The sequence below is a fragment of the Sinocyclocheilus grahami genome, unplaced genomic scaffold (genome assembly GCF_001515645.1).
Source record: "Sinocyclocheilus grahami isolate Dianchi unplaced genomic scaffold, SAMN03320097.WGS_v1.1 scaffold83.1, whole genome shotgun sequence".
Taxonomy (NCBI): Eukaryota; Metazoa; Chordata; class Actinopteri; order Cypriniformes; family Cyprinidae; genus Sinocyclocheilus; species Sinocyclocheilus grahami.
This window is the reverse complement of record NW_015505262.1, coordinates 130,997-144,023: the sequence shown is the minus strand read 5'-3', so window position 1 is coordinate 144,023 and position 13,027 is coordinate 130,997. Positions and strand designations below refer to the sequence as shown.

Genomic DNA, 13,027 nt, shown 5'->3' with positions numbered 1-13,027 from the left:
CCTTCCACAGGACTATGAATGCGTGACAAGGCGTCTGCCTTGACGTTTTTGGGACCCGGGCGATATGAAATGGTAAAGTTGAACCTGGTAAAGAATAACGCCCATCTTGCTTGGCGGGGATTTAGACGTCTAGCCTCACGAAGATACTGGAGGTTTTTATGGTCGGTCAGCATGGTGAATGGATGGGCGTAAGCGGGAGGCCTGTTTCGGGCAGAACACGTCGCTAAAGGGGGCATAGCAGGCTGGAATGTCTATGGATTGCTTCTCGACAGGACTCTCAATGGAGGTGGAATTCACAGGAAGGACTTCTGGGAGTTTCTTAGAAGGTGATGGAGTCACGGGGAAGCAGTCTGGGAAGCAATCCTTGCCCCACCTCAGGACTTCTCCCGTCTTCCAGGACAGAATGGGATTGTGCTTTACCAACCACGGGCACCCTAGGTTGTTGTCTGCCGTAGATCCCTCCAGAACCAGAAGATGAATGTCTTCAGAGTGAAGTAGGCCCAGACGAAGAGTGATGGGTCTCACGCGATAGCGGACATGTCTATGGCATAGTGGTGTTCCCGTTATTGACTGAACTTGGTAAACGGTTTCCGTGGCGGTAGCTTGTAACTTGAGCTGGCGACAGAGGTCCCGGGAGATGAAGTTTCCTGCTGACCTGGAGTCGATAAGAGCCGATACTGAAATAGAAACATCAGAGGCAGTAAGCATTACGCTCTGGTCGGCGGAGGCAGGAGGTTGTGGTGTGGACTGGGAGTGCTGCTAGACAGGACTGCAGGCAGCTTGAGCATCGGATGGATAACTGAATGAATTTTTCCAATCCAAATGAGTCATCGTATGCCGCGAGCTGTAACCGGAGCTGAGGCTCCAGCCCCTGTCGGTAGGTAGTTAGCAGCGATCTCTCATTCCATCCACTTGCCGCGGCAAGAGTTCTGAACTTCAGCGAGTATTCGGCAATTGACATGGTACCCTGTTGTAAATTATAGAGTTGCTCTCCCACAGCGGTATCCCCGTCTGTCCTTCCAAACACCTCACGAAAATGCACCAGGAAGTTCTGCAGATTTTGAATGACGGGGCTGGCCTGAGCCCAGATCGTTTTCGCCCATTGCAATGCAGGTCCTGTTAGCAGGGAGATAATAAAGCCAATTTTTGAGGTGTCAGTAGGATATGAGTGTGGTTGCATTTCAAAGGTGAGATTGCACTGGAGGAGAAATTTGTTGCACTGCTAGGAGGAACACAGGAGGTAAGTAATGCAGGAAGTATTCACATGGCAGTAGTAGCAAATTCATTGAGTCCTCTACGTGTATACGAGACCGGACAATGAGGGTGTCTGAGGTGTGTGCTTTTATGCAGGCTGGTTGATGAGATGCTCGATTAGTGACCGGTGCAGGTGCTCAGAACTCAGGTGAGAGGGATCGTTGTGATTGGGTGGTGGCGGAGCCTGGCCGATCTGTTACACGCACAGATATAATACACTGCACATCAATATCTCTTCCCTTTGTGCTTTGAACTTTTCTATGCAGAGTGCTGCGAGCTGTGACTCCATGTTGCTTCAAGCGCATCATTCTGTGCACGGGATGTGCATAAGCATATTGTGCCGCTCTGTATTGGAGCCTTTCATGTTATAATACTTTTGCGCAATGAAAGATTGTTAATAGCCTTTCTTTTTCTGTCCTATCTATCATTTGTTGCTGCCTCATTACTGTGCTATACATTTAAAAGAAATGTCTTTTAATTTTATAGTATACAGTATATTTATATATAAATATATTTACTTGTTTTTCATGAATATTTTACAACAATACAAAAAGCCATGTTTAACATTTTACCAGATTTAGTCCTACACTTATTCATTTTTATTTTTCCCCACTAAATAATGGTTTTTCACTAAATGTTTAGATTTTATAAAATTATTGTGCACTCATCATTTTGCTAGAGTAACTTTTGCTGCTGAATTATCCACTAACCTAGTTTATAATAGTATTTTTTCACAGATTATGATTATATACTTATATATTGTTATATAAATATAAGATTTACTTGTTTTTCATGAATATATCTTACAACAATACAAAGAGCAATGTGTAGCATTTGACCAGATTTAGTCCTACACTTATTCACTTTTATTTGTTCCCCACTAAATGTTTTTTCACTAAATGTTTAGATTTTATAAAATTATTGTGCACTCATCATTTTGCTAGAGTAACTTTTGCTGCTGAATTATCCACTAACCTAGTTTATAATAGTATTTTTTCACAGATTATGATTATATACTTATATATTGTTATATTTCTGTACAAAGACTTGTCTATATTTTGTAGATTGTGTTTAACACACAAAACTGTGATGATCAGGTCAACACAGAGGTATAGAAATTCTACATTGATTAAAAAAAAAAAAACTAGTATTGCTAGTATGGATCGGTATCGGTATTGGCCGATACTCAAAATCTTTGGTATCGGAACGGTTCTGAAGAAATGGTATTGGTGCAATCCCTACTTGCATCCCTACTACTTTTTGTGAGTCCAATTGAAGAGTACGCGCTTCGAGTACAGTACCGTTTCCGCGCTTGCTTGACTCGCGCCTGGCGCTGAAGTGAAGAGGAGCGCACGTCTGAAACATCGTTCTGCGACTGAATAAATGCAGTTCTTGTCAAGAGAAAAGGTGACAGAAGCAGCAGTTGTGAGTAGGGTGGTCAACCCCAATATATATATATATATAATATTAATATTAATTAGATATAAATATATACATATATATATATATATATATATCAACACTGCGCCACCGGCGGTAGCTGGTCCATTACCACCGCAGTGGTAAAAATCTTCCACCGTCACAGCCCTAATATTAATATAAATAAGGTAAGTCTGAGAGTCTTATGTTTATTTGACGATGATTTCACATTTCTTGTTTGTATAAACACAAATAAAAGGTGAACATAAATTTTTTGTACCGTTTTTATTTCTAAAATATAATAAAGTTTTATAGGAGAAGGTTTCATAGACTTGGCAAATTAATTTTTCAGAAGTTTGTAGGTACAGACATCCGTTGTGGGCATTCTTGGCAGTTTTCCAGAGGCTTTTTAAAATATTGTTCATATCTATATCGGAATTATATCATATCAACCGAAATTAAGAAATATATCGTGATATAAATTTTGGCCATATCGTCCAGCCCTACTCTAGCCTCAGTGTCTGCCTGGCACACATGACACACAAATGCCCTTGTTTTTGGGGAAGGCTGTCTTCCCTCCAACCAATGGTGCAGACCATTCTGATGCACGCAACATGAAAACACCATCACAATGGCCTTTTCCCTGCAGTGTTGATGCAGTGTTGGTGGCTAACATTAATCTAAAGCAGTGTTTCTCCAACTGCTTTTGTCTTCAGTAATCCCACAGATACATCAGTAAAGATCACATCTCTTTAGTGGCACTAAAGCAGAAATGTGTTCTTTATAACTTATACTACACTGGATATTTAGCATCATCATGAATAGGTGTTTCTTCAGCTATGGCCATTTTTAACCCTGTGAACTCTTAAAAAACACTTTACACACTTACTATTATGTCAAGTCTATTTGCATAGATCATACAAGGAGAAGATTTAGATGATCAATATAACCTTTTAAAATATAATAAGTCTGGGACAAGGATAAACAAAAATAAAATAAAATATTTACATAAAGATTTAGGCTAGAAGTAGCTAAAAGTAAAGGCATTCAAAAAAAAAGACAAAAAAAGTGTCTGCAGTTGAAGAAATACCATAATATCATTACAATGATTCTCTTTGGAGAAATATTTGTAACATATAGCCTAGAAGTCAATAAAATGTGGGTAATGTTATTATATTATTTCATTATTGCAGATTTGTACTGAGTTTAGAGTTTGCATTTTCCAAGCATTTTTTATGCAGATTGAGGAATACAGAATCTAGGTTTTTTTATTTTATAACTGATTTAAATTTTTTATTTTGTTTCCTTAAAGAATTGGGGAAAAACATGAAAGAACTTCCTGAAGTTCTTGATTTCTTTCTTTCGTAACATACTAGGACAAAGATGATCATTCCACATTAAGAGCAGACATCAATTCCAAACACATTAATTTATTTTTGACTGCAAGCGCAACACCACAGGTCAAATGCGTCAAACCATCAGCTTCAACTAGACAGGCAGCCGCTGATCTGAAGCAATATTCTAGTTCACTTGTATCTTCTCAAACCAGACCACAAATATGTACAAACACACAGAATGCCTGATATAAACTGACAACCTTTGAATGACAAGTGCAGATATATAGTTCAGAAATATAAAATTTTACTCAGGATGTTGCATCATATTACATGGAAATAAAGCCAAACAATCAACCATATCCCACAATGTCGTATTTGCACTTCAAAGACAAACTATTCAACAAAACGAAACTGAGTCTCTGGTTACTAGAACCACAGAGGGAAAACATTCAGAGCTAAATCTGACAAGACACAAACATTCAACGGCTGGTGCTTTCAATGTCTATTTCAGCATTGTCATTCATATCCACACCTCTTTCCTTTCAAAAAAGCCAGTTGTCACTCCATAAAGAATACGCAGAGGGATAAAGCAGTGTATTCAATTCATAAATATCCCTTTAAGAGGGCCGCGTCAGTGATTTGTCACTGGGGACTTTTGGCAGAGCTGAAATTGATGTAAAGGTGACATGTGAGTTATGTATGTGGCAATGGCAGGCGTTTTGAAATTACTGAGTGAGGCAGGCAGGCTCACTAAAAACCAAACCAAAACCAAAGCACTCCTCAGCGTTCTCTTTACCAGCCTGCACAAGAGGATGTCATTAATTTGAGGGGAGAGTTAAAAAAAAAACAAGAAAAATCCCCCAAAAGCTTGACATGCACACACAAGGTTATATTGTCTCCTGTTCTCTGATGACGCCTGTCACTTAATGTGTGAAAGCTATGCTTGCTTCAATGGGATCAACTGTAATAAAACTGCATCGCCTTCACTGAGCTATGAGTTTACGAATCTCCTTGGAGAAACTCAGTCATTTAAAATCCCTCTAGCTTACGGCAGTGAAACAATGTTTAGTTTCAATCTCCCCGCAGCCTCCGCACGGAGGGAGCAGCGCCGCACGACAGACTGAACACGAACAACAAATAAAATGTGAAAATCAAGCAAGTCACCGTCTCATTTCCATTAAATGATAAAGTAGCTGCACTGAAAAGAAATGAACTAATTTAAAATGGCTGGCCTATAGGTCAAGGACAGCTGGAGCAAACAGTCTCTGATTTTTCCTCCCACAGTCATACAAATAAAAACATTTTACATTTTCATTTTCAATACCAAAATCTAAGAGGCTTGTTATCTTTTCTTGTTTGTTTGATACATTGTCTGAAAAGCCTTCAGGCTTTGATAAACATACTTAAAACACATTTTCATATGTAGATTATTACGTATATGGCTATGTTAGATAGCAAGGCTGCTATGCAGTGGCACAGAGGGGTCTGAAATAGCATGTCAGCGTCTATTGAAAGTCAATAAACAACTGAGCCGAGCGAAACAACTTGCATTATTCTAATCTTAAAATATTTTTGTTTCCTTGAATTGTTAATATAAAATCACACGGTGGTCTGACCCCAGAAAAAAACTTTCATGAAGTCTTGAAAATGTTACATTTGTTGCCAATAAGCTTTCCACAACTACAGACATACTGAGCTGAGCTCAGAGGAAATGAAGGAAGACTGAGATGAAGAGACGGTCGAATAAAACAGAGCATTCATATTCTTCTCTGATTTATCACTGTAATGACTATGGGCAGGATTACTTTCAACACACAAGTTAATAATAAATCAATAAATAAATACATAAATAATCACATCCTGTCTATATTTCCAGGGAATTCAAACATCTGTGAATAAAAGTGATGCTGGAACAGATGGCCAAAAATGATATACATTGGAGTTTTAACTTACAAACTGCTGTGCAATTCACCTCCAAAAAAGCAACAGAATACGAGCTAAAATATTGAATACCAGAACATAAATGTTTTACGAGCAGTTCATAACCTATTGCAAATTTATATTTGCATAAATGTAAAAATGAGAGCTTTGTATATACAGAAAGCTTTATGAACCTGCTGTTTCCTAAAACACTCAATCTATGTCCGGTGAGTGAAAATCCTTTGCAAGCACAGCACGGAAAATAGGCAACTTCCTCCTGCCACAAAAATAAGGCAATCACACAGTTGCTGTTAATATCTGAACTGACTGCAGAATCCCTAGAGGTTTCTATTAACACATTGTGTCCATTTCACTGCTTAAAATAAACAAGGTTTTATCTCTATAAAGTCAGCAGAAGTTAAAAAAAGACAGCAGCAGATGGCGGAGAGAGGTGACCTTACCTCATTGGTGTTCCACCTGTGTCTCTCTTTTGGCAACGTGGAGCATTTTGGTAGACATTCAAGCAGCTTTTTGGGCAGGTATATTTTTAAATGTCCATGTTCATCTGCAAAAAAAATAAAAAATGTTGCATTAAAGTATAGAAGTAAGAGGCAGTAAAATGTTTGTGCCATTAATCAATACCCATGATGGATTGATGTAAGCATGCTAATATTTAGGGCTCAGTGTATGTATACATAACCAGTATATATGATTTAATATTAGATTATCCTTTGCCGTTCTTCTACATTCTTCATACACAGCACATAACAAGGATCATTAATTAATGGCCGCCAATTATTCTGACTGCAAAGAGCAACTAATGAGCAACTTGCAGAATGATGGTAAAAAAAATTGTGAATTAATGAGCCAAGCATGCTATGAAAAAAAGGTAAAAGAAATAGTGAAAAATTGTGATGAGAATCATCAGAATTCAGGTGTTTCAGTAATGAAAGTCCACTACCATGGGCTTAAGGGGAACTGATGCTAAGCTTTATTAACACTTTAACTACCCAATAAAGTACACACCCACCCTGATCATGATTCCTGACTGCTCGAAAGAACAGTAAAAAGCACAAATGCTAGCTAAAGATAAAAGAAAAAAGGAAATACAATTTTGTTCGGGGGCAATTAAGGCAGGGATATATATCAAGCTTTCTTCCATTCTTACCCTGTCTGTCTCTCGTTCCCATTCCTAGGGGCTTGGCAGGCCAGTCACTGCCATTTAACTTTCATTGTTAAATGAAAGTTCACTTTCAGGGCAGAATTTCTAAATTACAATGAAATTGTCTACAACTGTAAATTGAGTCCAATTATAATCACATAGTTACAACCAACTGCTGATTATACATTCACTGTCACCTACACCAACATGACATTCACATTCAATTCCAGTAAAACCCCTGCAGGAGTAAGTATGAATGGATGAAAGGGGAGAAAAAAAGCTTTGACCAGAATGAATATGCCTGAATAAAGTGAATATATGCAATCTGCAAGACTTTTTGGGGGTAAAATAATCTTACATAATGTGGTGTAATGTGGTGTTTCGATCAGTGATGAGCGGTGACTATTTTAACGGGGTATGCTGAGTGATAAGATCCACCCCCCCATCGGTTTTTAGGACACTCAAAAGGGATCACAGATGACAAATAAGAAACACCGTGGCAGGTGTCGATTTAAAAGTATGCACATACTTTAACCTTATTTGTAAATGAAATTCATCTCCAATCCTTCTTCTATCGTTTCAGGTTTATCCATTGTTACTCGAATGCAAGAAAAATATAGCTGGTTTTCCAAGTAAAAACCGCCAAATAAGGTTTACACGTAGCTATGTTATGATACGTAATCAGAGGGTGTTCACTTTCAGGGCAGAATTTCTAAATTACAATGAAATTGTCTACAACTGTAAATTGAGTCCAATTATAATCACATAGTTACAACCAACTGCTGATTATACATTCACTGTCACCTACACCAACATGACATTCACATTCAATTCCAGTAAAACCCCTGCAGGAGTAAGTATGAATGGATGAAAGGGGAGAAAAAAAGCTTTGACCAGAATGAATATGCCTGAATAAAGTGAATATATGCAATCTGCAAGACTTTTTGGGGGTAAAATAATCTTACATAATGTGGTGTAATGTGGTGTTTCGATCAGTGATGAGCGGTGACTATTTTAACGGGGTATGCTGAGTGATAAGATCCACCCCCCCATCGGTTTTTAGGACACTCAAAAGGGATCACAGATGACAAATAAGAAACACCGTGGCAGGTGTCGATTTAAAAGTATGCACATACTTTAACCTTATTTGTAAATGAAATTCATCTCCAATCCTTCTTCTATCGTTTCAGGTTTATCCATTGTTACTCGAATGCAAGAAAAATATAGCTGGTTTTCCAAGTAAAAACCGCCAAATAAGGTTTACACGTAGCTATGTTATGATACGTAATCAGAGGGTGGGGAGATGGGGGGATTCCCCCGGTCTATATGTCTCTCTGCATCAGTTAAATTATTTTTTTATTCACAGTGAATAGGAGTTAAAACTCTCACCCGGGTGACATAACAGACCATGCAAATACCCAAAATTAAGGAACGTTGCAACCTTGCAAACAATAATAAAACCAGAGAAGGACTTCAACTGTAAGCAAAACAATATGATGTTTGTTATTATTAAAATTCTATATAGCCCACGTTTTTATAAAAAAAAATTATAAAAAATTATTTACTGCTTGGGCAATAATGCTGACAATAACGTTTATCTTCAACATACGTTGTCTATGACCAAAAATGTAAGTTGTTCAGTGGACTTTTAAAATTAGCTTTGCTTGAGAAAATAAAAATATACAGTTAGTGTTTTTTTTTTTAATTTTGGTTTAGTCGAGTTGGTTTTGCATCAAACACAATGTGATTCTCGAGTCTCGATTCTCGAGCAACAGCGCATTTTTCCGCTTGGGCGAGCGCTTCGCGAACAGCTTACCTCACGCATTAAATCTGCCGCAGACCAACAATTCACTGAGAACGCGCTATACTCCTGACGAGTCATAGCAACAGAGCGGAGACGAGAAAGCTGCGGAGAATCCGCTCGCCTGGAAGCAACCGCAACTGACCTAGATTTACAGAAAATTACTACCGTTTGGCAAAAAAATCATTTTACGTACTTATTCCTAACACTTTAAGCTTTAAGTTACATTTCAAATGTCAAGGGATCAACTTATAATCATGTTTATATGAATTATCAGGTGAACTGATTCTCTCAAATGGCCTGGGTATGCGGAGCATTCGCAGCTTATATGGACGGAATGACACTGATTCATATATCATACTGATATATATATATATATACAGTATATATATATATCCATACAAACATCCAAATAAAATCATTAAAATACATTACTGTGAAGCAAACAAATGTGCATAAGATATCTATTTTTAATTTTCTGAGATATTTATATTAATGTTATGATCATTTTAAAAAGTCATTAGTTTATGAGCTCAACCTATATTTCAACACCAGCACAATGACGGGATGTCTAATCCATAACAAACATCCTAACAGGGAGTCAAAAATCTGACATAATATGCCTGAGTCACTGTCAAAAACGCCCCCACCATTTTCCTAAGGCTGTAATTGTGACAAACAATCGTCTATCAGTTGCGAATGAGATGCTATATCAAATCCTGTAAACGTGGTTATGAGCATGCTTGCAAATCAGTTTTGATTTCCTCTGTCTCTAAGCTAATGCGCTTATACGTCACCAGGTTTTCTGCTGCCACTCACGTCACTGATGAAAAATCAAGACACATGCTACAGCCAAATACGCATCTCAAGGTCTGACGGTTTGTGTTACACTGTCGGACAATTATGAAAAATTTAAATAACCCTCATATGAGGGCCTCTTTCTCCACATCAGTGAGAAAGATATTTGCTTCTCTCAAACGACAGTGGCATCAGCTAAACTGGTCCAGTTGTGAATCTTTCATTGTTCCCCAGTTGTCAGACAATCAACTCTGATATTGCAGACATCTGTTTATGTCAAAGAATAGGATTTTGTCATCTGTTTGTACTGAAAAATATGGTCTTAAATGACATTATCATGTTATAGATCTCTAGTTTTCTTTCTTTTTGTCTTCTACACCCAAAATTATATTTTCATTCAATGAAAAATGTACAAAAACATCACTTATCACTGTCTGCAAAGCCAGAACAGATTTTTGCTTTACATGCCATAATTCACATTATAATCGTAGGGTGGCGTGATGGGAAGAGGTTAAATATGAGAGTCATACCTTAGCTGAGTGAGGGATAACATACAGTCAGCCAGTCATTATCTCCAAGCAAACTCTGACAGGGTGATCAAGACCCTGACACAAAGTGGAGGTCTCTTGTATCACCCTGAATGGATAATAACCAACTGACTGTATATTTTCCCACTCATTACACAGCTACTAACCAATTAAATAAATACAGAGAGATAAAATATTGCATTGAGAAATTATTTTATTATCTTACCCTTTTATCTCTATAAAGAATTGCTAAGTAGTGGTGATTGGTTATTGTAAATTGTGTATGTAATAGTTTATCCATTATTATATGACAATCTGATTGCTTAATTTCTATTTTTATATATTTTATTATTTTATTTATAATAAATACAAGCATTCTCAAGAATTTCATAGAATGTGTGTTTCAATTTAGAGGGACTGACTTTTAGTTGTCCTTCCTGTCTAGCTATGCCACCTTTGAAAATGTCTTACAGTGACCGTGCTCAACAAATTCTTTTACTTTATTCAAGGAATGTGATTCTCAAGTGTGCGCTTCTTGTTACCTGAACCCTTTTCAATTTGTCTGAGAACCCCACGAAAGCTCAGACTTCTGTTTGTGAATATAAAACAAAGACCTGTGTCTCAAGCACAAGCTGACCAGAAATCAAAGATGTACACTTCAAATGGCAAACCCCCATGTCCCCAGTGCTTCTTAAAGGCAAAGTCACCCTGCCAGTCCGTTCTTCTATTACACCTCTATTTTTAATTTGCTCAGATGTTTGGATGTCTAAAGTTTTAAAAAACAATATTGGAGAATATGGACTTAAAGGATGACTGTGAAATTTTAAAGAATGAGAAAAGGTGGAGGGGAGAGAGAAGGGAAAAACAGCTCACTGAGAATTAACCCCAGCCTGGAGCAAGGTCCTAACAAAGAGTTTACAGCTACCTGATAAGGCCGTGATACGACAGTATGACTCTCTGTGCTCTTTCGTTTGGGGCATGGAGATAATTCTGGAGATTGGAGTATGTGCTGAATAGGGTGGGGGAAAAAATCGATACAGCATAGTATCGCGATATTTTCCATAGCAATACTGTATCAATACACAGACGCCAAGTATCGATCTTTCATTAGCCTATACTATTTGGTAGAATAATAAAATCAATTTCTTTACAATCCACTTGATAGTGGTGTTGAGTTTTTTTCTGGTGAGGTCAGCTTGGTCACCTTCAGCATGCAGTAAGTTAGTAAAATAAAGAGGGCGGCATCGTGGAAAGTTATCAGGAAAGCCCCATCCGCGTTTAAATCGGATGTGTGGACTTACTTCGGATGCACCGAAAATATAGGCTACATATAATAATAATAATAATAATAATATATATGGCACGCCGCGTCGCGCCCCGCCTGGCAGTGTTCAGTGCACATGCTTCACTCTCCTCTTCACTGCGCGGTTTGACACTCTGCTCAATATTTCGATCTATGAATGTGCATTCCACTCATGCTCATCGGAAAAGCAAAGTCCGCTCAAATAACGTGCTGACAGGAAATTTCTATGCAGTATAGGCCTACTTGTTCCGGTTTGCAGTAGCAGTCTACTGTGCTATATCATGGTGTAGGCTAGTTCAGCTGTACTGGGCAACGCTGCTAAAATAATGCTAGCTTCAGTGACGCTATGCTATGCTCTGCTCATATGCTCTGATAATAATAGCTTTGTAGGACTATACATTATTTGGATAATTAGTCAAAAAAAAATTTAATGTTACATAGAAGTGAATAAAAATAATACATTGATATTTAATATTAAGGTAACACTTTTCAATAAGGTTCCATTAGTTAATGTTAGTTAATGTATTAACTATCATGAACGAACAATGAACAATACATTTATTACAGTATATATTAATCTTTCTTAATGTTAGTTAATGAGAATACAGTTATTCACTGTTAGTTCATGTTAATTCATAGTGCATTAACTGTTAACAAGCACAACTGTTGATTTTAATAATGCATTAGTAAATGTTGAAATTAACATGAATTAAGATTAGTAAGTGCTGAAGAACTATTGTTCATTCTTAGTTCATTAACTAAAGTAGTTAACTAATGAACCTTATTGTAAAGTGTTACCAATATTAATATAAATTCTGTCCAGTTTTATTGTGTTGCTTTCAGTAAAAGTGTGGTTATTTTATTGGCTTGTGCTTTTTTTAATTCAGTATCATTAAAATTGAGTTAAATTTAAAAAGTCTTACAAAATTACTTTATATTGTTTAATAAAATAATTAATAATCATTACAAAGCATTTTCCGTTTTGTTAGTTCATGTTAATTCAGAGTGCATTAACTGTTAACAAGCACAACTGTTGATTTTAATAATGCATTAGTAAATGTTGAAATTAACATGAATTAAGATTAGTAAGTGCTGAAGAACTATTGTTCATTCTTAGTTCATTAACTAAAGTAGTTAACTAATTAACCTTATTGTAAAGTGTTACCAATATTAATATAAATTCTGTCCAGTTTTATTGTGTTGCTTTCAGTAAAAGTGTGGTTATTTTATTGGCTTGTGCTTTTTTTAATTCAGTATCATTAAAATTGAGTTAAATTTAAAAAGTCTTACAAAATTACTTTATATTGTTTAATAAAATAATTAATAATCATTACAAAGCATTTTCCGTTTCGGTTTTCGGCCAAGTGCATCCAGAATTTTCGGTTTCCGTTTCGGCCCAGAATTTTAATTTCGGTGCATCCCTAGATGTAAGACTACACGTTTTAATTAAGTTAAGTTAATTTAAATTTAACAGTAATTTACTTTCAAATGCCCCAATTGCTGAAG

The 13,027-nt window shown here is 36.8% G+C and overlaps 1 protein-coding gene across 1 annotated transcript in view; it reads right to left on the bottom strand.

The window, feature by feature from the left end:
* Positions 1-13,027, bottom strand: part of LOC107586544 (calmodulin-binding transcription activator 1-like) — a 491,571-nt gene that overhangs the window by 453,077 nt on the left and 25,467 nt on the right. Inside the window, exon 3 of the mRNA XM_016273968.1 lies at positions 6,392-6,495. Within this exon, the coding sequence (XP_016129454.1) occupies positions 6,392-6,495 (104 nt within the window). The remainder of the gene's footprint in view (positions 1-6,391; positions 6,496-13,027) is intronic.